Genomic DNA, 26,332 nt, shown 5'->3' with positions numbered 1-26,332 from the left:
GGGCATCTTGACCATAAACACATCATCCAGATGAACAACAATATGAACATTTCTTTCATATTGCTTGACTTAAGACTTAATCTTAATGAAGTCCTCCCTGTTTGCCGTGTGTTGGTAACAACGAAGATGCAGTCGACTTCCAGAGAATCTGGATCACCCACTCAAGCGTGGAGATAAACTGTGTTGCCACGATTAAGTGTTTCCTGCCACAGCATTCAGCTTTTTTTGCCATCTCATTTAAACCGAAACGACATCTCTCCCTCCCTCATTCCCTCTTTTCTTTAAATGTGCTTGTCGAGTTTTACTGACTTTCTGATTTTTAGCGACCATGTCACTCAAAGTCAGGAAGATGAGAAGTGCGACTGGAATGGCCTCATGACCCCCAAAAAAACCCCAAATAATAATCTGCTCTCTTACTTGACCACAAAATTTGAATTGAGACACGATTGCTGTGAAGGGAAATGTGTTTTGGAAGTGTACAATGCATGGTGTGTTAGCATGTGTTCGCAAACATACCTAAAGATGTAGAGCCTATAAACAAATCCCCGGTTCTAGTAACACATTCTCGCTTCCACTTCAACAGTTTAGTCAGTCTGAATTATGATGCTTTCCTTACAAAAACTACTTGCACCTCCTGTTACACTTTCAAAATAAACCTTATCTAATAAACGTTCCACATATTATGAAGTTTGGACTGTTATTGTTGCCACGAGGTTGCGGTTTGGTTAAGCTTAGGCAACAAAAGGGTTAGGTTAGGTTAGGTTTAGGAAACAATGCTATCCGATAAGGTTTAGGCAACAAAACTACCTGGTGGAGTTTTGGAAAACTGCTTTGTGTCATATCACTTACGTAAGTTAGTATTGTTAACTTACTTATTTAACGTAATTTAAAAACAATTCGGTGCTGGCACAGGGGACGTAAAGTCCTGCATAAGACCCACCAATCTGCCCCACCTAACCCGGACTCAGACTCTTTCTTGCTTTTTCGTTTGTCTCTCTCTTGATCTTACGAAATCAAACTTTGTGGCTGGGGGGTTGAAAATAAGACTTGACTTGCAGACAAGAACTGCAGTTCTTGTATGAAATTAACAAACGCGTTACATTTCTGGAATCCAATCAGTTCCCCTCAGCCCGTGGACTTAGTTAAAGGGGCGAGGCGGCACAGAGGTTTTTTATGGGACATAAAGCCCCTGGTTGTGGCTTGTGAGCATGATGCATGGCTGTCACTGTAAGCTGCCACAGAGGGGAAGAGAGAAATTGAATTGGCCCTCCTATTAATGGGCCATGTCACAGAGCATCAGGGCTCAGGATGTGACAAGCATGTGTGTGTGTGTGTGTGTGTGCGTGTGCGTGTGTGTGTCTTGACTATATAAAAAAGTTGACTTCACCAGCGTCCTGAAGACTGAAGAGCAGAGACTCTCAAAAATAATCACTCAAATGTGCACACACCACGACACTACCAATGTGTGTGTGTGTGTGTATGTGTTGATGATGGCACAAAGTCAGTGATAAAACATTCAGAGGAGATGAGGAATGTGTCCATTTCATGAAATGTGTGATGTAAGTCAGCAAGTTTTTTAACTGGTATGCCAATTTCTGATTTGTGGATTAACTTCTAATATTAGAGACGCTCTCTCTCTGAAATGTACTGATGACACAAACCACTATTAAAAATGGATTTGTCTTCTTATACGTAAAACAAACATAAAGATGAAAATGTAGATATAGAGACCTGGATGTTCAGGTATGTTAAGGTACGCCTACACCTGTTAACCTATAAAAACATCAATATTTGAAGACATCATGGCCGTAAAAATGGTGCACAAAGTCAGAAATCGTGAACTTTGGACCCTCTAGGTCCTCCGCTATTTCTGGAGCTTTAAGCTGAATCTGTCTGAGTTGAATTTGAATTTTCATCAAACTCCAGATGATGTGTTTAATCCATCGAATACAAGTGTCCTGGACCCAGATAGTCCAGGTCAGGTTGTCATTGTCCAGGTTATGAAGTCGCTGTTTGATGTGTCGAGGCCCAGTGGATCGGTGCTCATCACTGGAGGTCCCCGGGGGTCACATCTCCCTCCTTTCACCGCCATCGGGACACGCCGCTCTATTGCTCTTGAGGGGGAGGAAGTGCTGGGGGAGGAGGGGCGGGAGGGCAGTTACATAATGGCTAATGCCCTCTGTCCATGTGCGGTGTCCGCTGGCAGATGGTGTGTTGCCCAACAGTCAAGGGCAAATGAACAGATGAAGCCAGGGAGGGCTGGAGACGGGAAGAGTGGTGCGGAGAAACATGGGATGTCGGGCACCAGGCAGCTCAACGTGAAGGAGGAGATGACAAAGGAACGCTAACTATAGGCTCAATGGCTAAAAGTGGCTCAATGGTATAAATGGTTGGAATAGTTAGCCTAAAGTTATTGATAAATGGGAATTCAAAAGTTAATGGATAAGCAGTTGAAAAAATTAGCTTAAAGCTATGGATACATGGCTGAAATAGTTAGCTGAGATCGATAGCTGACTCATTTAGACAAAAAAAAATGGATACATGATAGAGAAATCAGCTCATTCCACTTCTAAGTGGTAGCAGGCCAGGAGGCTACGAACTTAACCAAACGACCATTTAGTCGTGTGGAAAACAGTTAACAGTCAGGGACCACACCTCTGCAGCGCTTCTCATTAACATCTCCCGCTCTTATCTTCACTCACTGTGTGTCCTTCTATATATATTCCTGACCCTGGACCTGCCACACACCCCTCTCACCAAACAACTTGTTTCCACAGCCGGCAGTCCACGTCTCTCTTTGGTCCGGGGCGTTTCGTCTGCAGACCGTAGAAGATGCTTGGTGCTGGAGCTATTATGACATTTCTGTCTCAACTCGGAGCGCGATGTTAACTGTTTACTCTGCGTTATGTCAACACAACGCCGTGCTGTCGCTGGCATTTACACTATCTTAGACAAAGAGTGTCTTTTGTCAAAGAGGCGAGCTGCGACCCATAACTCTGTCCCCAGTCTGTTATTTGATGGCGGGACTTTATCGCGGACGGCGGCGCAGCATGGTTCACTTCACTGGTTAATGATGAGCAAACAGTCATGGGGGACAGGACAGGGACAGCGTGCTAGATGAGCTGCCCTAGTCCAGCCTAGCAGGGCGTCGCCACTTCAGTTCATTAGTTCACTGTTGTGCATCATGGAAGAAAAGGCGGATGAGAGTGATAGCAGGAACTGATTGCTGCAGACGTCACACCGCTGACAAAGTACGACTGCACTCATCTGACACAGAGCAGAGACTCCAGCAAGGACTCAGCAGCTTGTTTGCCCTTTCTCGCAAAGTCTTCTCTTCAGAGCTGAGCTCACTGCAAAGGCACGTCCTTTAAACTGCTGGCATTAATGTCAAACAGTCCATCTGCAAACTCATTAAAGTATAACCGTGTCGCAACTTCTTCCAAACATCCACTCCAAGTTTGTTGACGAGTGGGTGATGTTTGTTTGAAACAGGAAGTATTACTCTACGCCTTCGTTAAGAGGCAAAATGCTTCATAAATGGCCGCTTAGTAGCCCTGTTCCTGGCCAAGCACCAAGTACATCTAACAACATTTTTTTTTTGCTCTGTGCCTGATAATTAACAGGCAAAGACAGGCTGATAATAAGGACAGCAAAAATGACAAACTTTGTTAAGTCAACTATTGTTTCCGAAGTTCATTACAGGATAGCATAAAGACAAGAATGAAATAATAAATGACCAAATAATAAAGCATAAAATCTAACAATGATATAAATATAGAAAACATGATCAAAAGGAAAATGATGTTAGAAAAAGCTGTTTTTAAAAAAAAATGCATGGGAAAACAGCACAAGGTTGAAAGTTGGGGAGATCAAAAGATCTGGCATGAAAGCAAGTCTGCGAGTGTGGATTTAAAAAATGGTGCAGAATTAGTGAGAGTCTGAGATTTCTGGGCGGTCCAGTCTGCAGATCGGCTGACTGAAGAAGCACAATCACTGTCAGGCTCGGGTCCTGTCCGAGGGTCTCAGGTTAAAATCCCCCATATGTCAGTGAAGTCCATGTGGTAAGAAATATTGACTCATTTCAGGGTGGGTGTCCTTCAGCCTGGAACAATTCATCTTCAACAATCATTTCACTTCAGTGCAATGAAAGCACATAACAAACAGGCCCTGGCACAGTTTCTTGGGTTGTAATAGCAGCAATAATAACATCGAAGTCCTTACGCTTTTAATTGCATTAATAGAAATGATTCTTTCATTTCACAATTATTTTAAAATGTAACTTAGTTTTTATTATAAATAAGTCATTAAAAAAAATAACTGAAATGACAATATTCTGCCGTATCGCCCCAAACCCATACTACAAAAACAGCTTCTTAGAATAATTTCAAAATGTTACTTAGAAGTTAAAATCAGAATGTCCTCCCAGTCACTTTGCGTGGTCGTATTTAAAGTAGGTCATTGTTGGTACTATAAACTAACTTCTACTCACTTCCAATGTACAGAATATTTGACCAACATCACTGAGGTGAGTCTTAGATCACACAACATGGTCCTGCTGTGTGTTTGCGTGTATACAGTTGTACCCTCAGTGATTATGGATGGCGTAACCCAGATCCATTGTTAATGCATCCATTGCTCATCACTGTGACACATACATACAGTCACTTTTTCAAATCCAGAGGACAGTCAGTCTGCTGTAAACTCAACTACACCGTGGATGCTGGCGGATATATCATGAAACAAAAGCGGCATGATCTCATTCTCCAACATGACGCACGATCTGAGCCACAGGAGCCAGAACATAAACAGAAAGAATATACATGTTGAGGCCGCGCGACACAGGACGAGAGACATAAACCCCGATCGGCCTTTGTTACAAACATTAGCCAGAGACTTTGGACGGAGCAACAAAGCTTGACCTATCGCTCTGATGTGCACGTCTGCATGCATGCATACTCGTGAGACATAGCATAAGACATCTCAACACCATCCGGGATCTAAGGATGCTAACGAGACACAGAGCACGACTGACACCATGGCCTTATAAAGCAGGAGCGCTCTCCCGTCTCTGGCCTGCAGACACACAGAGCTTTGATCTGCCGCTGTGCAGAGATGACAGACAGGCCGAGGCCGGGCGAGCTGCAGCCGTGAATAACGAACTAATGGAACAGATGCTGTTCCTATCAAAGTATGTTGGAATCAAATGCGCAAACCTTCTCAGTTCATATCAAATGTGATAAGCTCATCCGCATTGTTGGAGAGGACAAGCGCTGAAGATTAAATCTCCTCATGGTGTCTCCTTCTGGTGTCCTGCCATGTTTTAGACAAGAGGTGCCACCCGGACACTGGTAATATAATCCTGTATCTGATTTACTGCACTGCAAAAAAACTCATCACCGCTCCAAAATTAAACAAACAAACAAACAAATTTTAAAAAACCTAGTGGTACACAGCACTGCAGACAGGTCTGACTTCTTTGTCCTAGTTTTTTGAGCTCCAACCCCTGAGAGGGTTCTGATGTTGATGAAAAACAAAATTAAAAAACTATCATCAGTTACATCTCTTTTGTCCCAGTGACTCTGGATAATCCACAGGACACATGGTCTGCAGTTTTCATAGGGATTATTTTTTTTTCTGAGAGAAAGGTAGGTCCAATAACAGCTGTTAACAGCACGGTGTGTGGATTATTCAGAGTGAGCAGGACAAAAAAAAAAAATAAAGAAAAACTGAAAAGAGATGCTGCTGCTGGATTTATCTGGAGAAATGTTCAACATTGAGAAATGTGCTTAAACAACTTGTCATTGATTTTGTCAGACATAACATTAGCTCATGTTAATTAGTGAGCTGTGAAGATGCTAGCAGGCATATTTTTTTTAAAAAAGTGGACAGATGCAGATTTTTTATTTTTATTTTATATTTATTTTATCTATAATTATCACAGGTGCAATATGTAACAATTTGCCACCTGTTGAATTTACGATCAGGAGAAACAGCGGGCAGCATTTCATCAGAGTTATCGATAAATGCTGCCAACAGTAGCTATCATTAGCTGGTTTAGCTCGGGTAGCAATCGAGCTAGCAGTCCTGACTGTGAGCTTGGAGCACCAGGGAAGTGTAGGAGCTTACACCGCTAGCACGTGAGCTTCGGACCAGGACAAGCCAGGCCAGGGCTAGCTGTTTTTAATGCTAACTTTAGCAGATACCTCTTCAGTATGATACTTCTACATTTGACGTACGTTTTAGGACATTTTTGAATGTTTCTAAGATGTTTTTAATGCTTTGAACACATGCATTGCTGAAATCTCAGAGACAGATATTTTCGAATAAATAAAACCACAACTGTCTGCATGTTTTGATACTACTAGGGGTAAGTGAAAGAGCTTTTTATTTCTTTGGTATTTTGGCTGAACTGACCATTAATGGCCCCAAACTATCGACATTAGCTCAATTTGGCTTTAACTCGATGTAGACATCCACTTAAACAGCCATATAGATCCTCACCTTTTCTTGATACTGCCGTCTGGATGAGTCCAGAGACTGGATGAGTGCGGTTGCATGGCCGATGAACATGGCGTAGCAGGTGGCTCCCACGATCATGCTGAGCATGGTCAGCCAGATGTCCGACATGCTCTCTGGGGCTTGTCTCCCATATCCAATGCACAGCATGTGGCTCATGGCCTTAAAGAGGGCGAAGGAGTAGAGCTCGCTCCATGAATCATTCTGTAAAGAGAGATGGACAGACAGCAATGAGACAAAATGGGGGGAAAAAAAAACATGACTCAGAATACATGTAAGGTGGAAGAGACCGGTGGTAAAAGAGAAAAATCTGGATTATTCTGCCGCCCAGAATAGCTCCATACTTTTATATTTTTACTTTCATGCTAGAGTGATTTTGACCCGATGACCCGAGACGGTCGTCCTTCCCCGTCCTTCCTTCCCCGAGGTAGGCTGTTAAAGGCACAGCGGTGAGAGTTATAAGGGTGTGACAGAAGTGGTGATAGAGCGTGAATTTCAGAATAAGAGGGCTTAAGAGCGGGGCATTCCCGGTGAGATACACGACTGTGTCTGGTGATTGTTTCGGGTTTGGTGGAGAGCCTCATCGTTGTTGCTGGAGCACCAAGCAGAAGGAGAGGAGGTGGGGGGAAAAAAGACAGTTTTAATGAGGAGCCTGTGCATCTGCCTGCTCCGGTCTGCCTTTGATTGGTGCTCACACGCTCAGTCAGCCCCAACTCTCCCATGTTAGGTTCATTCGAAAGCCCCTCTGCAGGCACCACTGGACCCCCACATCCTCCCCTCAAACAGCTGTGGCTCGCACACTGTCCGGGGTTTACCTCTGACCAGTGTGTGCGTTTCCTCTCCAGCTCATCCCCCTCTGGGACAAGTGGCATCTTCAGTGGATTCTTCCCTGATTTGTATTTTTCCAGGGGCACTTGCATGTCATTTGAGATTCAAATGGAGCTGGTTTTGGAAGGAGGTGAAAGAGAACGTGCTGGAGAGAGGTTGGTGTCAGACGTTCAGACGTGAATCGGTCTTTAGAAAAGTGATTTCATGGAAAAAGCAAAGGATTTGAAAGGTGTGTAGGATTCGGTAGCATCTGGCGGTGAAGGTGGCAGATTTCATGTGATTGCAACAAATCACAGCCCTCTGACATCATCAGTATGCTGCTCCTGTGCTTCATTAAAAAAAAATCCTCAGAGGTAAGCTCAGTTTTTCAAATGGAGAATAGTACAATTACTCTGTAAAACTGATCAATCACTTCCACGCGGTGCTGAGAAATTGTGCATTTCTTGGCTACTAAAACATGATGTTGCAACACAGCAGCCCCTGTGAGAGAACCCGCACGCAACCACTCCTAGTTTTTATTAATATTACATCCCATTTATGCCCTTAAATCTCCTCCACGCTGGACCTTAAAAGCAACTGGGCCTCACACAGCAGGATAACCAGGCCTTGGTGTCAAGACTGTGAGCTTAGCTGAACGCCCTGAAGCGCGGCTCAAAGTTTCATATCTGTTTTGAGCTGACAGCTGGATCAGTAGTTCGGATTTCTTCGAGGAGATAAACTGGACCTTGTAATCTGTGATAAAAGACAGAGAAACCCACGGCAGCACTTTGAGGTTTTTAGGATTATAAGCACCATCATCATATCTCCGGCTTTGTTGTTATTTCTATACGACGTAGCCCTCTGACTGCAGTCCTTGTCTCACTGTCGTCCACGGCCCTTAAGCCCTTCTTTATAATCAGAAATATTTCCTTGAGAGAACATTTGAACAGTCCAGCCTCCGTCTGAGCAGCAGCCCCACTCGCCCCCCGCCGCCCCCCCGGGCGGTGAGCAGACCCGAAGCTGAATCCCTCCAGTCAGCCATCAGCATGCCGGCCACATCGCAGGCGGGTAGGAGGCCCTAACGCAGAGCTCAGACACCGAAATAAACACCTTCTTCCACATGGATGCATCTGTCCGTCACACACGCTCACCTCAGTCATTAATATACAGTATTTCACTGGCACCAGAGAGTTACATGTTGAACTTCACTGTGGTTTATTCCACCATAGTGGACTGAAGTGGACTGCTGCCAAGAAGATACTGCACACAAAATGAAAGATATCCCTTGTCTGTCTGTGATCTGTGCAACAACTCCTGATAATAAAGCTAGCTATCAGCCACTGTCACCTGCTACTGTGGCATTCATAAGACAACATTACTGTAAATCCACTGGCGTCCTGCCAGTAAGAGGCATAACTCGGCCATGGGTCGAAGATGCATTACTCTCAGTCTGTGTGTGTGGCTGTGTGAGTGTCGGTGAAAGCCTGCCGCCATGAATCAGCTCCCGGATTCCTAGAAATGACGCTGTTGACGTCAGCGCCCACGCTGCAGGTGAGTCTCCTGTTTCTGCTCTGATTCTCAAACCAATTGGTGCTCCAAGCTTACAGTGTGTGTCGGACCGAACGGATGAATTTACACCATATGACTGATGATGTATACTGTGAAGTTAAATGGGTATAGCATGTCTGTTTACATGTATTTTAAGGAAAAGTTACATTTTTATGTTTTTAGTTGAACTGAAATTATCAACACAATGTGAATAAACAGTAGTTTGCACATGAAGATGTATTATGTTAGAGAGATATCTACTGAAGTTGGCATTCTAAGCAGCTAGCACCGCGCTGGTCCAAAGCCTCTGTGCTAACAGGGTAAACACTAACACTCGCCTTGTCCCTGCGCTCCGAGTCTGAACCGCTATCTGCATGACTATCTGAGCTAACTTGCTAAAAGCAGCTGCAGTTAGCAGCAGTTGGCAGGTTCTCCGGTGATTTGCTGCCCCTTGTTTGTTCTGAGGATTCATTTGAAAGACACAGATATGAGAATAATATAAGAAAAGCAAATTTCTTTATCCCAAACGTCAAACTGTTCCTTTAGACGTGTGAGCAGTGAAAACCCTTAGACACGGAGGTAACACACTCTGACAGGTCAGTATGTGTTTAAGTTTGAGATAATAGCTGATTAAAGCTGACACAGTGCACAGCTGTCTCATGCTATTGGAAATTACAGCCTTCATAGTAACACGATAAACTCATTCTACTGAGATACCACCCTGTGTGTGTGTGTGTGTGTGTGTGTGTGTGTGTGTGTGTGTGTGTGTGTGTGTGTGCAAATGGAATTAGCTCTTGTGTTCATTTTATCATTATATTTGCCATCAGTCTTCACTGAGCAGCGTGGATGATAGCTAATTGTATGTAATACATTTAGGGAGGAACACTAAGGGAGTATGGGACAGCTCTGATGTATGATGGCGTAAGTATAGAACGGTCAGTGTACGTGCACGCTCGCCCGTCCATCTGGGTTTACATGCTGTTTTACACTCTACACAGCCTCTGTTTGAATGTGTGTGTGCGTGTGTGTGTGCTGCATCCCTTTGACAGGCTGCAGTGCCTCTCTGACAGTCTTAAACTGACATGGTGAGTTCGGTTTGCCTGAAAGGACTGACATTTAGATGACGCTGACATTAAAGGTTTTTAATACGTAAACTGCCATGACAGACCTCGTTAGCAATGTTAAGATTCATTATTCAGAACCAGCGGCTGCATGTTTGTATTCATTATTTTAAAAAACTGAACGAGCGCGGGGGGTTGCAGGAAGTTGCAGGAAGTGCTCGACGGCATTAAGGAAGAATGCTGACATTAAAAGATAAAATGTTTATCTTGATTACTCAAGCATAAACACAAATTACAGTGTGTGTCGAGGTGAAAGTAATGGACTAATGAGCCGAACTGGAGGACATCAGAGTGGCTGTGTTTGCAAACATAATTACAACATCACAAGTTTGAATTTATAATGACATAATTATGCCCTCTCTGTGATAAGCTTTTACTCAAACTTAGGCGTGGTACTAAATCATTTTTCAAAGGATTGAAGTCCAGAGAGGGCCGACCCATTTACCAACCAACAAACAGACCAACACTGTCATCCCAATACCCTCACCAAAACGCAAAGTGCGTGCTTGATTTAAAATCGCCTGTTTCCATCTGGTTTATGGCAGTACTTAGCCGACTCCTGTGTCTACTTCACTGACTTCATCAGATGTAAAATGGATGTTTGTAAATCATGTGGCAGGATTTTAATTGATTTGCAAGAGAAATTTGACCCGGTGGATCACTTGCTGCTCAATAAGCTCTTGTTACTGGGTTTGAGTTCATTAACTTTGTTTGGTATATCCCCTCCTATGATAGATATCCAGAGGAAGAGGCTATTCCCACTAATTGGAGTGATTTTGTCTAAGACCAAATAACTGCAAAACTAATGGCATTCACATCAGCCTCAGTCGTACTTTGCGTCGAGTCAAAAGCCAGATGGTAGCGTGCTAGACTAAAAATGGCAAATGACTGCTTAACATCAGCCTTGACAGCCGAGCAGTGCTGACACTATAAATATGTATAAATATGTATATAATTATATAGAATAAGCAACAAAATTAGGGCCCTAAGTCAAAAGCCAACAAAGCAATAAAGTCTTTAAAGTCTTATTTGGCCCCCAGCTAAAAACAGTGTGAGGCTGTGTCTCTATAAACACATGGTGTCCAGCTTACATCACTCTGTCTCTCGCTTCAGCTTTATCTTGTGTCATGAGCTCTGTTGTCTGTTTGACTGAGGGTGGAGCTGAGATGCACACACACAGAGCAGAGAGGTGCACAGAAGACAGGATGAAGCTTGTGCTTCAGCTGATTTTATGCATCGCAGCACCTTCCTGCAAGGTTGTGCAGAGCTGTGGGCAAGTTTATTTATGCCCCAGAACGTCATATTATATCTTATTTTATTTATCAGATTCACTGCTTTGTTCTCGCTAATGTTGCTCCCTCTCTTCGTTCATACTCAAGCTCCCTTGACCATTGCTGCTTTCTCAGTCAAGTCGAGCTGGGGAGGAGGGGCCAACTCTGAACGGTTTGTTTTCATACCGCAGCCGACAAATCCTGCACATACTACACCTGAATATGAACTGTACTAGTAGTAGTATTATAGTAGCAGACTGGCAGACTAGCTAACATTTTGACAAAACCTACCGACTTACCAAACCAAATTTTGAGTTTCCTCACAGTAGCTGTATGATAGCAGCAGCATCATGTCATCTCATGCTGATAGTGGATTACAAAGCAAAATATAAATCAACATAAATAGTGCAATTTTTCAGCTCACTCCGCTCCTCCAACCCACAATATGTAACAGAGAATTGTGAGCAGCTGCCAAGTATAGCTGTCAGTCATTCTGACCGCACCTCTTCTTACATAATCAAATAAATAATTGTAAGCAAACTTATTAAGAGAAATACCAATTGAATGAACATTCATGTGATGAAATCATCCTTAAATCCACTAGTAACAGCTGAAAACAGTCTCTGTGTGTCAGAGCGTGTCTATGTTTAGAAAAAGTATTATCTCCTCTATCTTTTTTCAGAATTTAAGTTCCTTTTAAGTCAACTATTTCAAGATCTAAAGAGAATGTTTCTTTGCAAAACTGCGACTATCTATTCTCTTTATCAGTAACAGTACATTCTGCAGCAAAGCTAAACATGACGAGACGACTTTTCTTCTTGAGCTCTGGTCGGTCTCAAAGGGGCGACTTGCCCCACAAAGGCTGCAGCTCCAACTAGGCTGTGCAACTTCTTTATTTACAGCTAGCTGATGCACGACCTGACCTAGCAAAACACAAATTCAACTGGTTCTCCTCCGTATTTAAGGAATGAATGTTGAGATACTGGGACGGGTTACACTTCATTAGACATGTACCGTATTAATCCCGAAAGAGGCTGTTGGATCCTGACAGTCCATTGTCACTCCCTCACATACACGGCGACACCTCCACTCGCAGATCTCAGTAACCGTCCATTATTCTTATGCGCGCTGACAGGCCTGCCTGCCAGTTAGATCACTTCAGTAATTGAATGAACGGAGGAAATCCTTATTAACTTTCAAAGCGGGAGGGTTTCTTGAAGTGTGCTGTGTGCACATGCACGGATAAAAAAAAAAAAAAAAGCCACACAAATCAGTGTGCCATTGTAATTACAGCGACTCTTCCTCTACAGTAGAATGCCTCTCTGCAGCCTAAATATTTAACACGGGAGCTGAGCTCAGGCTGAGGCAGAGAGGAGTTCAGAGGCAGAGAGAGGCTTTATTCTAACGCCATTGATCCAACAGCCAATCAGGTTGATGTAGACGCGACAAAAAACCACCTGCCATCGATGTAACAGACGCGCTCTCTCTATAACAGCAATGATGATTTGGTCTCCTGTGATCATTGTGCTGCAGGAGCCTGATTATCAAGGTTATAATAAACAGCACCGTCTGCTTGTGCATATCTTTTACAATCACAGATATCGTTTCTGAGGCAGGGCTGAATACATTACAGGAGAGACAAATGTTGGAAGGAGACTGTATTGATTATCACTATTTGCGTATCACATACACACACAGACACATGGAAGCAGGTACGAAAGTGCTAATGAGAGCATCTCGAGAGGGAGTCAATGAATCACGTGTTTGCTTCTGTCCGGCTGTGTTTCCACAGCCTAAGTGCACGGGTGATGCAAAGAGGAAAAAAACAAGCAAACAAGTCCAGGTCCAGTAAATGTCCAGTGCAGACAGACAGCCAAGTCAGCCCGAAGTGAAGCGCGGGGATGAGGATCATTTAACGCTGCGTCTCTCATTCAGAGCTACTCCGAAGAGGATCTCTGACCTTGATTATCCTGAGATGAGGAAGCAGCACAAGCACACCAGGCGGCCACACCCACGCCGGTGCTCACTGGCATCATGGCATCCTGCTCGGAAATCCACAAACAGGCGCGAACAAGACGGGCGCATCAGAAAAGGAGGGTGAATGTAAAGACAGAGCAAGTGGGAAGAAAAAGAAGGTTGACAGCTCAGAGTAACATATATTTTCTTTGCGTTCAGACATTTTGGTGAGGATTAAAACTGCACACAAAAATAGAGTTGTAAAACATGGAGGCTGCCTGTTCTCTTAGATTGGAAAACATTACCACAAAACGTAGCTTTGAACTGGAGCTGAGTGCTAATAGGAGGTCGGCACAGTTCTATTTGCAGCTGTGAACTGAGAAAACAACTCTGTTTGAGCACTGTGAGCAGGATACAAATAAGGAACCATTTTTTTTTTTTTTTTGACAAGAGGGTGCAGCTGGGGACGATATCCTTATTGAACCTGACTGACGACAGGCAGAGAGATACCACGCCCTGAATCATACCCTGATTTATCACCCAATTACTCTTAAATGAGACCATAATTTGCAAAAAAAAATTTAATCACTCTGTATGAAAGAAGACTTAAAACTGGTGACTGAGATCATAAACTCATTCATTAAGACCTCCAGAGCCCGTGAGCCTCCTCAAGTCATCCCACAGCCACACTCTATGCTATAAAACTGTTGTTCTTTGTTTGTAATACAAAGGGACTCAAAATCAATTTCTTTTTGCAACCCTGTAAAAAGATAAATAAATTAAACTCGATAAGATGAAGTGACAAGTAGCGCCATTTTTTCATAAGCTTACATACTATCAGACTTCTCTTTGAAACCAGTGGCCTTGCCTCCAAGTTTGAGACACTTCTGCATTGTTTTCCTGCTACTTTATACTTCCACTCCATCAGGTCAGACAGAGTTATTGCACATTTTTACTCCACTGTATTTATCTGATAACTTGAGTTACTATTACTTTCCACATTATGACAAATAATACAAAATACAATCACCAAATTAAATATTATGTGTTATTAAAGGACTCTATTGAACCTAAGGGGGCAAAGCAACCACTGCTGAGCAGGATAAAAGTATCTAATCTGAAAATCAGCTCTGCTGTTATCATCTGCAAGTGTTGTGAACATTAGTACATCAGTCATTAAAACACATTATTCTGTCCTGCGTATAATATATAATGCATTTACTTTTGGTACTTGAAGTATATTTTGATGCAAGTACAAATAGGACTTTAACTTGCAAAACAGTATTTCTACTTCTGGTGGGTCAGTGTGGTATTGTACTTCTGCCACGGGCCCCAACAGACAAACAAGAGACATGAGTGCATGCATGTGAGAATGTGTGTGTGTGTGTGTGTGTGGGACAGTCAGACAGAATAAAGGCCAGAGACGAAACGAGACACGAGAGATGGAACGACCGAGGAGCAACAGCGACGTCCCCCAGGGTCGATGGGTGTGAGATCCATCTGTTCCTGGAGATCTCACACGCTCACACAAACACACACAAACCATGTGTCATGGCACACAGTGTTTTCCAGGGCGAGTTTTTTTTCCGAGGCCCGAGTGTCGCAAATCTATGTGCCAAAATTAGAAGGTTCCTTACTCGGCGTATGTAACATTTCTTAGCGACAGCAGCGGCGTCAGGCGGCTCAGGAAGCAGCCTGCGCCTGACAAAAGCACGAGGAAGGAATTATCCAGTCTGCTGAACTTGCTTCGACACAGCGACTATGTGATGTTCCCTCCAAGAAGTAGTTTTAAGCTTCCTTGAGAGCCAGTAAAAGATGTTCTCAGCATCTGATGCTGCAGCAATAAGTAGCACCCGGATCATTTTCTCTTTTTAGCGCAGTTCGCTCCATGATTACATTCACCAGTGTTTGTTCCACTAATACACAGCACATACATCAAAGACACTCACTGCTCACTACAAATAGTTCTATTGCAACAGGCCTACCACAAGTACCACAGGCAATATGTGGTCGTGTGTGTGGATGTGGATTAAATACAGTTTAAAGAAAGAAAAAAAAAACCTGCCGGTACGCCTGACTTCTCCGTGCCCCTGGTGCTGCCTGTCACCAACTTCCAGTCTGTTATCTCTGATAAGAATGACGAGTCAGACAGGATCGAAGGGCTCAAGCCCAAAATGACAAACACCCAAAGAGAAAAAAATGTTTTCCCGGTGATACTCCGCATGTTTTGTGTCTTTTCTGCTTTAAAAGTGTTCCTTATTTGGGATTTGGGATTCATCTGCGATGTAAAATAACTCATAAGAAAGAGAGGTGTTCTTGTTGGCAAACTCCAAATGTTATATAAATTCTACTTGAGTTAAGGAGTCTCCCTTATGCCAGAGTTTTGGGGAAATTTGTTGATAAAGATGGAATTTATATTGAAATATAAAAGAGCTTGAAAGTTCAAAAGAGGTATAGGTCCACACCAGTAGGAGCTCCTCTCTCCTGCAGAAAGCACTGCTCCTGAAACGCCTCATCAGAAGTCCCGCCTTCAATTCTGCAACTCTGTGACATCACACAATGTCACCATGTGCATAATAATGTCTGGCAGCTAGTTTGGGTTGTAAGACTTGATTTGGCACAGCTGCTCTGTTATTTGTAGCGGTGCTGGTTTAGGCGTGTGTGATGTGACCAATCAGCGGAGACTGGGTATTCAGGGGGGCGGGCCTTAAAGAGACAGGAGGGTGAATACAGAGCTGCAGCACTGGACAGTATGAGAAAACTGATGTGAAAATGAGCATAATAATGCATAGGGTTGGTAACAAATGTGTTCTTTTATGCATTTTTGAGTGGTTGTCTAGTTTTTCTTATTTGGTGTTTCAATTGCATGTACAGACCTTTCACAAAGGCATGCTTTGTGATATTGTGTGTTAATAAACTTTAACCTGGCTTTAATAGTGTTGTAATAAGCAGATAGAGAATCAACCCTCATGTGCCAGTTCATTAGAAGCACCAGAAACTACCACGGTCCAAAAAAAAAAAAAACAGCCCAGCAATACTGTAAATCCTATCCTCATTAAGGTTTTAATGTTCAGTGGTCACTGGAACAGTTCTAGAGGCGCGTTGAGGCAGCTTTACTGCCATACGGAAGCTGTTCGTGGTACTTCGGAATTCTATTGATGTATGTGATACTATCACACAACTTGAGACGGGATTCAAAGAACATTTTAGGGTTCAAGGTGTTGACTGAGCCTGGTTAACAATAATGATTATTCATTAATTGTCTGGTTAGATAATTGTTTTTCATGCAGCCTGAGTGCTTCACCGCTTGCTCTCCAGAGAGAGAGGGGTTTCTTTCATGCCAGGAATCAGTTTGCAGAAAAAGAACATACTCCTAATGGTGTGCCTATCAGCAGATGGCCAGAAGCTACCTGCCAGCTCAAAAAGGAAGGAAGGGACGACATGTGAGAGGAGTTGAAGGAGAAAGATAAAGAAGAGAATGGCCGAAGAAGAAACCGCGCGGAGCGAAAACAGGCTCTTTTTTTCATCTCTCGCTTTCTGTACACTGGCACGTCTCCTGGGTTTAGCTAGAGAGGGTTTAATTGAGGCCGGTCCTGTGTGTGTGTGTGTTTGTGTGTGTGTGCGTGCATGCTTGTGTGTGTTCGTAAGCAGGACTCAACCTTAAATGAATCCCATTTCCCCACCTGCCTGCAAGTAACACACCTTTGTGCTCCGTGGAGAATAAACAGTGTGCGCTTGCCTTTTGCATTAATTGTTCTGCCCGACACTTTTGCATACTGATGTCCATTTGATTGTGTGGCGTACGAATAACTTAGCCCCTCTCCACCAACACACACATACACACACAAAAAGTACACATGCAAGTTTTGCTTACCACCATCTTGTTGAGGGAGACCCAGCAGTCGGACGGGAAGTCCTGCAGCATGGGAACCAGGAACTGCAGACAGCCGTCCCAGTGGCACAGCAGCAGCATCATACCAATCAGGTTGAATATTCGCATCACAGCACTGGCCAGGTCATAGGTCATGTGGAAGATCTGTCAGGAGGAGAGGAGACGGGGCGACAGAGAGAGGGAAGACAGGGATCCATGTGTGAGAGGAATGAAAAGTATGTTTAATCAGACTGAGGTAAAATGTAAAACTGTTGAATCTGTTTTTACCAACAGTCTGTAGCATATATATATATATATATATATATATATATATATATATATATATATATATATATATATATATATATATATATATATATATATGCTTTGAGAGAGGAGTAAAAAAGAATCCATCTATCAAACTGTAACAACCGTTCAATTTTAAAATATATACACATACGGTTGCTATGGCTGTAGTTGCGTTATTTCAGATTACTACACTGATACAGGATAACTCTTTGGGAGTACAACACAAAAAGCAACCCCCTTTCATATTACAGGCAGTCATTTGACATGCTGGCGATATATAAAAGTATACATGTGTCAGCTTCAAAGCTGCCATAAGCAAAGTATTAAGTAGCTCCATAGTCCAACAATAATCTCTGTTAAATAGACTCATTTCCCTCATATCCCTGCCCACTTTATCCAATCAGGACATAGAATTCTATAAAGAGGCGGTCCGTTCTGCTCATGACCCCATAGAGAGCAGGATCCTCCTGTTTGCTGACGTAGAGAGGAGGTAGGGGATTGGTAGCTGCAAAATGGGCCGCAAGTTAGCTAAAACGACAGCAATGCTCACAGCATCAGCAAGTAAAACGACAGTGAGTGGAATGGAAGAGCGGCAGGGAAGTCTATTCTTAAAAGGCCACGTTTGTCAGTAGGGTTCCCATTTGATATACACTATATGTCCTTCCAATAGTGACTATAACATGAAACATTTCTTAAAACAGTATCATGGAGCATGGTGTGATGATGTCACTCATCATCAGTAACAAAATATAAAAAGTGTCAGGCTGAGGCTCTACGTAATAACCGTGTGGGGAAAATGAACAAGCACAGAGTCTGTGGTCTGTACTCACTCATGATATGAATGAAAATAAAAAATAAAATAAAAAAAAACCTCACCAGTCTCTGGTGAAGCTTTGATCAGCAGCCCGGGCCGGCCACTCTCTGCTGCTTCTAACATTTACTCCCCTCAGGTGAGGGGCTCAATTACGTGGAGCTGGTGTTGTGGTCGCAGCCTTGTAAACACCACTCACTGTGGCTCTGCTGGCGATCGGCCAGGGCCTTGTTCCCAATGTGTGTGTGTGTGTGGGTGTGCGTGTGTGTGTGTGAGGGTAGATTTACATGCACATGTGCACTGGTGTGTAATCCTCGCATTGCTGGGCCAACTGGCGGCTTGGTTAAATTGTAAGCAAAGCATATTCCCCACCGGGGACAGAGAAGATTGTCCTACAAGGGAAGTAGGTCAAATGATGTATGTATGTCTGCATTTCACATATAAATATGTATGTGTATTCATGCATATTGGAAAACACTGCTCTGTGGGCCAAACTGACAGTTTCTTATATCTAAATGAAAGGCTTGTTTCTCACTTGAGACGAGAGAATCGTCCTACATGTGAACTAGGCCAGATACTGGGTGTGTTTGTGTGGAGATGTAAGACACATACACACTGTTGTACATTTACAGTTTGGGTGCAGCCAGGAAGCGACAGTCGGTGACTCATCCCGTGACCTCAGAGACCATGTTGCCATAAACCTGTAGCTCACTTGCATTTCAAAACTGGCTTTCCTCTAAAGCTTTGGAATGCAAATGTATGTGGCGAGGGGTGGCCCCGCCTAGTGCCTGCTCGTGGGGGGCCATGCAATAAACGCTGCAAAAGTACCCTCTTGGATGCCCCTATGGTAGATGAAACATGATAAAGTGCCCTCTGTTGTGCCCTTCCAGTAGACAAAACATAATAAAGTGTCCTCTCTAATACACTTACAGTGGAGAAAACATGACTAAGTGCCCTCTGTAGTGCCCTTCCAGTGGAGAAAACATGATAAAGTGTCCTCTCTAGTGCCCTTCCAGTGGAGAAAACATGATAAAGTGTCCTCTCTAGTGCACTTCCAGTGGAAAAAACATGATAGAGTGCCCTCTGTAAACATGATAATCCTCTCTTCACTGTAAATACATAATTTCTGCCGGCTGGTGCCCCACTGCCCCTCAAACATCCTGAGTCCGCCGCTGCTGTGTACATTAGCTGTCTGAGCACTAAATATCTCCTCCTTGCCCTACATATACAAGTATATGAAAGAACATCTATGTGTATTCAGCATTGAGTTACGGTTTCTACTTCATGGATTGCATCCGTCCCTTCTTTATTCTTCAATCTTCTTTAAAGCCCAGACTAAATGCAGAAGACACAACTTTCTATACTGGTTTTGGACTTCTCCCTACAACAGCTAATGACCTTAGCTAACTCGGAGTGGGAGAGAGGGAAGCATACTGTGAGGACTTGCCCTGTGATTAGGAAGTGCTCCCATCATGATTAATGAGGCTCCGGGACTAATGTTCCCCCCGACACCAGAACAGCACCTGGCCATGTGTCACTGTCAAACCACAATCTGGGTCAAGGCACATTACTGTGACCACAACTCCCAGTCCGACAAAATACGGATAAACTACTTTCTGCTCCTCTCTGCTGCACCCGAGCAGACACACAGCGATCCAGACGAAAACATTTAGAGGAAACTACCGAGCCTGATTAATATTACTCCCACTGCCTCCCATTCACCATCATTGTCTCGCTCGTGTGAAAAGGCATCCTCCGGAGCCTTGACACAAGCTTTTCTGCCCCGGGAAATTGTTCTGGTTGGTCCTGACGGTGCTTATCTCTGCCTGAACAGACACAGCAATCTATTCAGGAATCAAGGCAAAGACACAAAAATGTTAACTCGCTTCTTTTCTAAAAACTATGAGCATGACCGTCCGCCAGAATCCCCCGCTCGGTCGGCCCGCAGCCGAGCGAAACGGTCACATCATCACAACACTTGGATGATCTTTTTAGGAAACCCCCTCCCAAGCTGAGCTGAGCTAAGCTGAGACGAGCCGAGCCGCGCTGGGCTAGAGGGGAAACGCAGCCAGCCGGGTTTTGGATTGGTGGCTGAGCTGAGCTGAACTGAGCTGAGCTGAGCTGGTGGAGGGCCAGGGCTGAGCCGAAGCATAAGAGCGTTCAGTTGTGAGCGTTTGAATCAGTAATTAGGGTTCTCGTCAAACTCAAATTACCACTCTGTAATCAGAAGAGCAGCGGTTATTTTCAGGGCGAGGGAACACACGCGTTTGATTTATAGAAGCTCGGTTAGTCTGAAAAAGGGGATCCTCGGTTCGTGCGCGTAAAAAAAGCACTCGGAGGAAGATGGAGGATAATGCATCTACCTGTGGGCGAACATTATTTCCTGTCACGCCAGCATCCACTTACAACAGTTTAATGCATTGATTGGTTTAAAATTCCACGTCAAAATCGGAAGGGAAAAAAAGGCAGCTCTTGCTCTGAGAAGAAAAAGAAGCTAATTAGCGTCCCCGGTGGTTCTCTCCTTGGAAAATCCCCTTTTCACTTTCCCTCTGATAAGCACAAATTAATTTTTCATGAATTCTTAACTGCATCAGCACACTTACGACGAGCCATTATTCAGCTTATTGTTACACAACACGGCGAAAACCTCAATTTTGTGTGTCAGGAGGTAATTATACAGAGGAGGATTGTTTTGATATACAAACAGAAAGACGCTGCGCTGGAAGCCAACGTTGTATTATTAATCAGGGCACAGTCGGACTAGTTTCTTCTGGTGGGGAAACACTTTGTCATTATATTCAAACAGCAGCTTACGCCTGTGCTGGAATGTTAGTGATGTTAATGCAGTTAATAACAGTTTTGATGGTTTGATTTGGAAATCCATCTTAGTAAACATGTTGCTTTGTGAAGGGTCTCCAACAACCTTCACATTCCTTCGCAGATGATGGCGATCCAGTATCACTGCACTGTCTTCAAGAGAATGTACGATGCTTCAAGATGTTGAGATCAACAGACATGATCTTTTATAGCCCATATAAGATACTTTAGTTCTACTGGATTTTGAGGCAGGTACCAGTGCTGATATTTGTGAGTACAAAGATCACATAATGATACAGCATGTTGGCCGATAGTAGTTTTTTTTTCACATTTTTTTCCACGTTGCGATAATAAAGATATTGTTGCAAATCCCTTCAGGGAATTGTGGGAAACTAACATACAGAGCGGAACATTTTACAGTTGAAAAGTCCCCTTGTCTGTGACCTCTGATGGAAAAACTATACTGAGACAAAACTGCCTTTAAAACATCTAAGACTTACTTGATATATCAGGATCCATCTGTCTAGATATAGTGTTTTTGTTTCATTGTTTTTTGTGTATGTTTGTATTGTTGTTCTCAGACATGACAGACCAGTATAACCTCACCCTCACTGATGAATAGAGAGAGATGCCATGCGAGGCAGAAAAGACATGACAGCAGGTCAATATGTGAGCAAGCTGATATCATCGGCTTATCAGGTAGATACCGTATATAGTTCAGACACAGTGGCATCAGTGTATATGATATGCAGAGACTGACTGCAGTACATTAGTGTTTTAAACTGTGCATTTGGTAACATTAACTTGATAGTTAATTCACTGTTAATCACCATTAATTAAGCAATTGTTTATCATAAAACTGCAACTGATGTTTAGAATTGATTAATAACGGGTTTATAAAGCATGTCATTGTTTGTTAACAGTTCAATAACTATTAACTACTGTTTATTCAACTGTAAATGTACCATTTAGTAATGACGTGCATTTTTTTTTGCATTACTGAACCTCAATATTTAAAGCGCATTCATGTTTTTGTTGATGGTCATTATGTACGACAGTGTAACTGACAGATTTCTGTTGCTGCCGCATGTTGACTGTCCTTAAAACAATCCGATTTGATGGATTATCACCAACAGTGTCTTGGAAAATGTCTTCATGGGATATTAGCTGATAATTCATCCCATGTCGGTCAGGTTTCAGCTGCACAGACGACTCACATCAGTATATCAGCTACTTTCGCACAATCTTATCCCTTTCATCAGCATGTGTTCCAGGCTCATATGCTCCCTGTGTACTCGATTTAAATGTTACCATAGAGATTAATTCTCCAGCTGAACTCTTTCTTTCTCTAGTGGTCAGAGAAAACAACCAGACCCTCATCCCCACCGCCCCTGTCATTGAATCAGAAATGATGAATGTCAGCATACCTCCTCCCATTGGTGGATGTACCGGATGAGTCTGGACAGCCTCAGCAGCCGCAGCAGACTGAGGATCTTGGTGAAGCGGACGATGCGGAGCGCCCGGGCCGTCTTGTACACCTCCGAGTCGATCCCTTTCTCCACGATGAGGAAGATATAATCCACAGGTATGGAGGAGACAAAGTCCACCACGAACCAGGTCTTCAGGTACTTCTTCTTGATCTTGTCGGGGTCGAGGATGATCTCGGTGTTGTCCTCGAACACAATGCCGGTCCTGAAGTTCAGCACCAGGTCCATGAGGAAGAAGGTGTCTGACACCACGTTGAAGATGATCCAGGGCGTGGTGGTCTCGTCTTTAAAGAAGGTGATGCCCACGGGGATGATGATCAAGTTGCCCACCATGAACATGAGCATGGTGAAGTCCCAGTAGAACCTGAAGGAGGGGGAAGCAGAGAGGAGGAGAAACAGGAAATATTCTGAGAACCGCTCTGACAAGTTACCCAGAAGAACCGTGGATGAAGACAGAAATACTCACATCTCGGTGCGCACACTGTCATTTGCTATAAATACCACATGCCGGCAGATATGCTGATGCCACTTGATCTGTGACAGGTGATTTTTCTCGCCTTCATCAAGCAACGCTCTCTCAGAGAACAGCGCCACCCCTAAACACAGTGACGAATGACCCTGTTTTATGAAACGCCTGATTCTTCACTAAGTGCAGCCGTACCGTATCCCGGTGAGGTAACCTACACCACCTGTCCAAGTCAAGGTCGAAGCAAGGACAAGAAGCACGGAGACAGAGATATGACAAGGAAGATACACTGGGTGAGCGGCAGGCAGTAAAGCCACCGTCAGAGTTCTGCGTTCCACATCCGGGTCACATGTGTTAGCATTCGGACCGAAACAACCGTTACACAAGGTTCAGTGACACCACGAACGCCCACCAGGGTAGTTCAGAGGTTCAGGCACTTTGATTCAAGAGCTGAGGCTCTTTGTTGATTAATTGATTATTGCATAACACAGAGTTGATTAGCAACTGTTTTGATGATCGATTAGTCAATGTTCAAATGCCAAACAGCGTTTCATAGCCTGAAGATTTACTGCACTTCTTCAGCGGAGTTTTTGAAGAAGTCGCCCCAAGAAACAGATTTTTCACCCTTTTGCCGACATTTTAAATTCAAACTCATTCAATATTTGAAATGTCAATGAGGTAATAATACAAATGCAGAAAATAATTATCTCAACAATTAAACAAGCTGTTCTCAGAGGAAAATAAGGTCCCCAGAACTCTGTTTGAAGCTAGAAAGGTGGCGGGGTCCGCCACATATAAACAAAGTAAAACAGTGTGAAATTGTGCCGTCCTTTACGGTCAGCTTGTTCATTCAGTTTATTCGGTCATGAAAATAAGTTGAGTTTGGTTATTTAGGCTTGGGAAAAAAAATCCTCTGATGAAAACTGTATTCCCCAAAATTACATAGTGCTCCTTTAAACTACTAAACTAAGTGCATATTAAAGGTGCATTATGTAGTTTTGGGGCAGTATTTCCAAAGAATCTTCATTGCTCAAGTCTGAATACACTTGCAGTTGCCTTCTAAGTAACCCAAAGGTGCTCTTGGTCCATCGTCCCTGCTGTCGACAGCTCGTTTACTCAGTTGTGGAAATAAATCAATATTTCTGAGTTTGTTGCAAATACAACCTTTCTGAGTTTGAATTTCTTTTCCCAAAACTACATAGTGCCCCCGTGATCTATAACAGAAACGGTCCTTCTGTGAGTTTGTCAGGAATACTCTGTGATCGGCTGAGAGTAAGTGAGAGCCTGCGATGCAAAGGGAGGAACTGATGGGAGAGCTCTGCTGAGTCATGACTTGAATCCTCTCTGCTTCGGAGCATTGTTCAGTGTTTAATGCGCCCTCGCATGATTCCCCCATAAAAGCAGCTAAGCAGTGCTCTGTTAAGTCATACTTAGAGAGCAAAATCCGAGTCAGAAGCCAGTCAAGAGGTCAAACAGTGGGGTTTTTATCTTCTGCCCTCCTGCTGTTTTCACACTTGAGATAATTGGAGGAGCTGTCCTTGGTGCTGAAAACAGATGTTTAGACACATTTCGGCTCAATGACGTAACTTTTTTTTTTTCAGGTTGGGGTTAAGCTCATTAAACAAAGGCTTTCTGAGGACACTTGTTTGTTGAAAACATGTGTGTTACAAAAGCAGATGTCTTCATGTTTTGCCAGTGTGAGCAAGAGGTGTCCGCAGAGCCAAATGCATCAGTTCAACCTGCTGAAATAAGAAATAAAAAGGCTTTAGCTCTGATTTGAAATGGTTGATGTTACATCTGATCCTGTTGAAAAGAGGGGACTGTGTTTTTTTTTTAGGTGTGTACTGCTGAGATCTGAAGAATATTTGCTCAGTTATGGGGTCATCTCGTTTTCATTTTTAACCAAAATAGTTTTAATGGATGACAACACGTTCCCTGAAGTACCTTCAATGTCTAAATATTTTATCATGTTTGGTCTGAAGTTTGATGAGGAGAAAGTGCAGTGGATGATGTCACTATAACACCCATGCTCTGTTCATGAACCGAACTCAATCTGACCCGTACCTGAAGTCGCTGTATGGGTGGATAATCCAGTTACCCGCTGACTTTACGCGCTCCTGCTCCTTCTCCACCGCCTTCTGGCTGCCGAACATGCGCAGGGAGAACTTGTTAACTCCGGGCTGAAGCATGGAGCTGAACTGCCGCTGCATGTAGGTCTGGTTCCCCCTGGGGTCTCCATCGTCCGGCACTATCTGAGAGCCGTCCTCAGCTTTGGTGAACGTGACGGAGTTCCTCGACTGCTGACTCGGGGTCTGTCCTTTACTGGTCGGGGCGTTGGAGAAGGAAACCCTGGAGTCCTTTTTCTCCATCGCTGACACGCTCTTGACCTCGGCCCCGGGCCCCTGTGTCAGGGACCCCGCTGAGGTGATGGAGCCGTCCATGGTCGCAGCCTTGCCGTCTTCAGCTGCTGCTGCTGCTGCTGCTACTCCATCTGCCAGCTTCTCCTGCTTGGAGATGAGAGAAGAGAGGCTCCCTGAACTGGTCGGGTCCCTTCTACAGTCTCCGTTTTTGTTGCATATCATGCCGATGGCCCCCTCTGCTCTCACGCCTGCCTCTGACACTGTGTCCCCTCCACCTGTGCGCTGCGCCTCTGAGCCGCCGGCAGCATCCCTGTGACACACCGGAGCAGAGGCTGCGCCGCCACTGGCGCTGACAGGTGCGGAGTCCTCGTCTGGCAGCAGCCACAGCTCGTTGTTGTTGGAGTTTTTGCGCGCAGCGGACGCGACTCCGCCTCCTGGCGTCAATTTCTTCATCGCGGCTCCTCCGCCGCTCCCATGGTCCTCCTCGCGTCCGGACAGGGCGCCTACCTGAGGTGGTCGAGGCTGCTGGAATTTGGGCTCCTCCTCGCCGTCCTCCGCCTCGTCCATCACAGGCAGAGACAAAAGACACGCGGACAAAAGACGGACGCGCACCTGGAACCCGGCGAGACTGGGCGGCGGCGGCGGAGGACAGGAGGGGAGGCAGGAGAGGAGAGCGGAGAGTTCAGAGCGGCAGCAGCCCTCTGCGCTCCATCCACACAACACCTCGAGGATAACAGCGCACCGTTGGCGTTGCCATGGCTGCAACCTGGCTCCTGTTGTTGTCTGTGTGTGTGTGTGTGTGTGTGTGTGTGTGTGTGTGTGTGTGTGTGTGTGTGTGTGTGTGTGTGTGTGTGTGTGTGTGTGTGTGTGTGTTTCCCCAGGGCTGTTATCACCTACAGGTAGATTATATTGATTAAAAAAAGTGAACAAAATAAGGGGATTTGACCAAAGCAGGAAACACCCAATAACCCCACTGTGCGCCCTTTTAGATA

General features: G+C 44.2%; 1 protein-coding gene across 1 annotated transcript in view; it reads right to left on the bottom strand.

Annotated features, from left to right (window-relative positions):
* Window positions 1-26,100, bottom strand: part of hcn2b (hyperpolarization activated cyclic nucleotide-gated potassium channel 2b) — a 39,989-nt gene extending 13,889 nt beyond the window's left edge. Inside the window, exons 1-4 of the mRNA XM_037115937.1 lie at window positions 25,045-26,100; window positions 22,455-22,878; window positions 17,094-17,255; window positions 6,502-6,720 (exon numbers count right to left, since the gene is read on the bottom strand). Coding sequence (XP_036971832.1) covers window positions 6,502-6,720; window positions 17,094-17,255; window positions 22,455-22,878; window positions 25,045-25,907 — 1,668 coding nt within the window. The 5' untranslated portion in view covers window positions 25,908-26,100. The remainder of the gene's footprint in view (window positions 1-6,501; window positions 6,721-17,093; window positions 17,256-22,454; window positions 22,879-25,044) is intronic.
* Window positions 26,101-26,332: the final 232 nt, after the last annotated feature.

This window comes from Acanthopagrus latus, chromosome 11 (assembly GCF_904848185.1).
Source record: "Acanthopagrus latus isolate v.2019 chromosome 11, fAcaLat1.1, whole genome shotgun sequence".
NCBI classification, from domain to species: Eukaryota; Metazoa; Chordata; class Actinopteri; order Spariformes; family Sparidae; genus Acanthopagrus; species Acanthopagrus latus.
The sequence above is the reverse complement of the archived record's forward strand: the minus strand, read 5'-3'. Positions and strand labels throughout refer to the sequence as shown.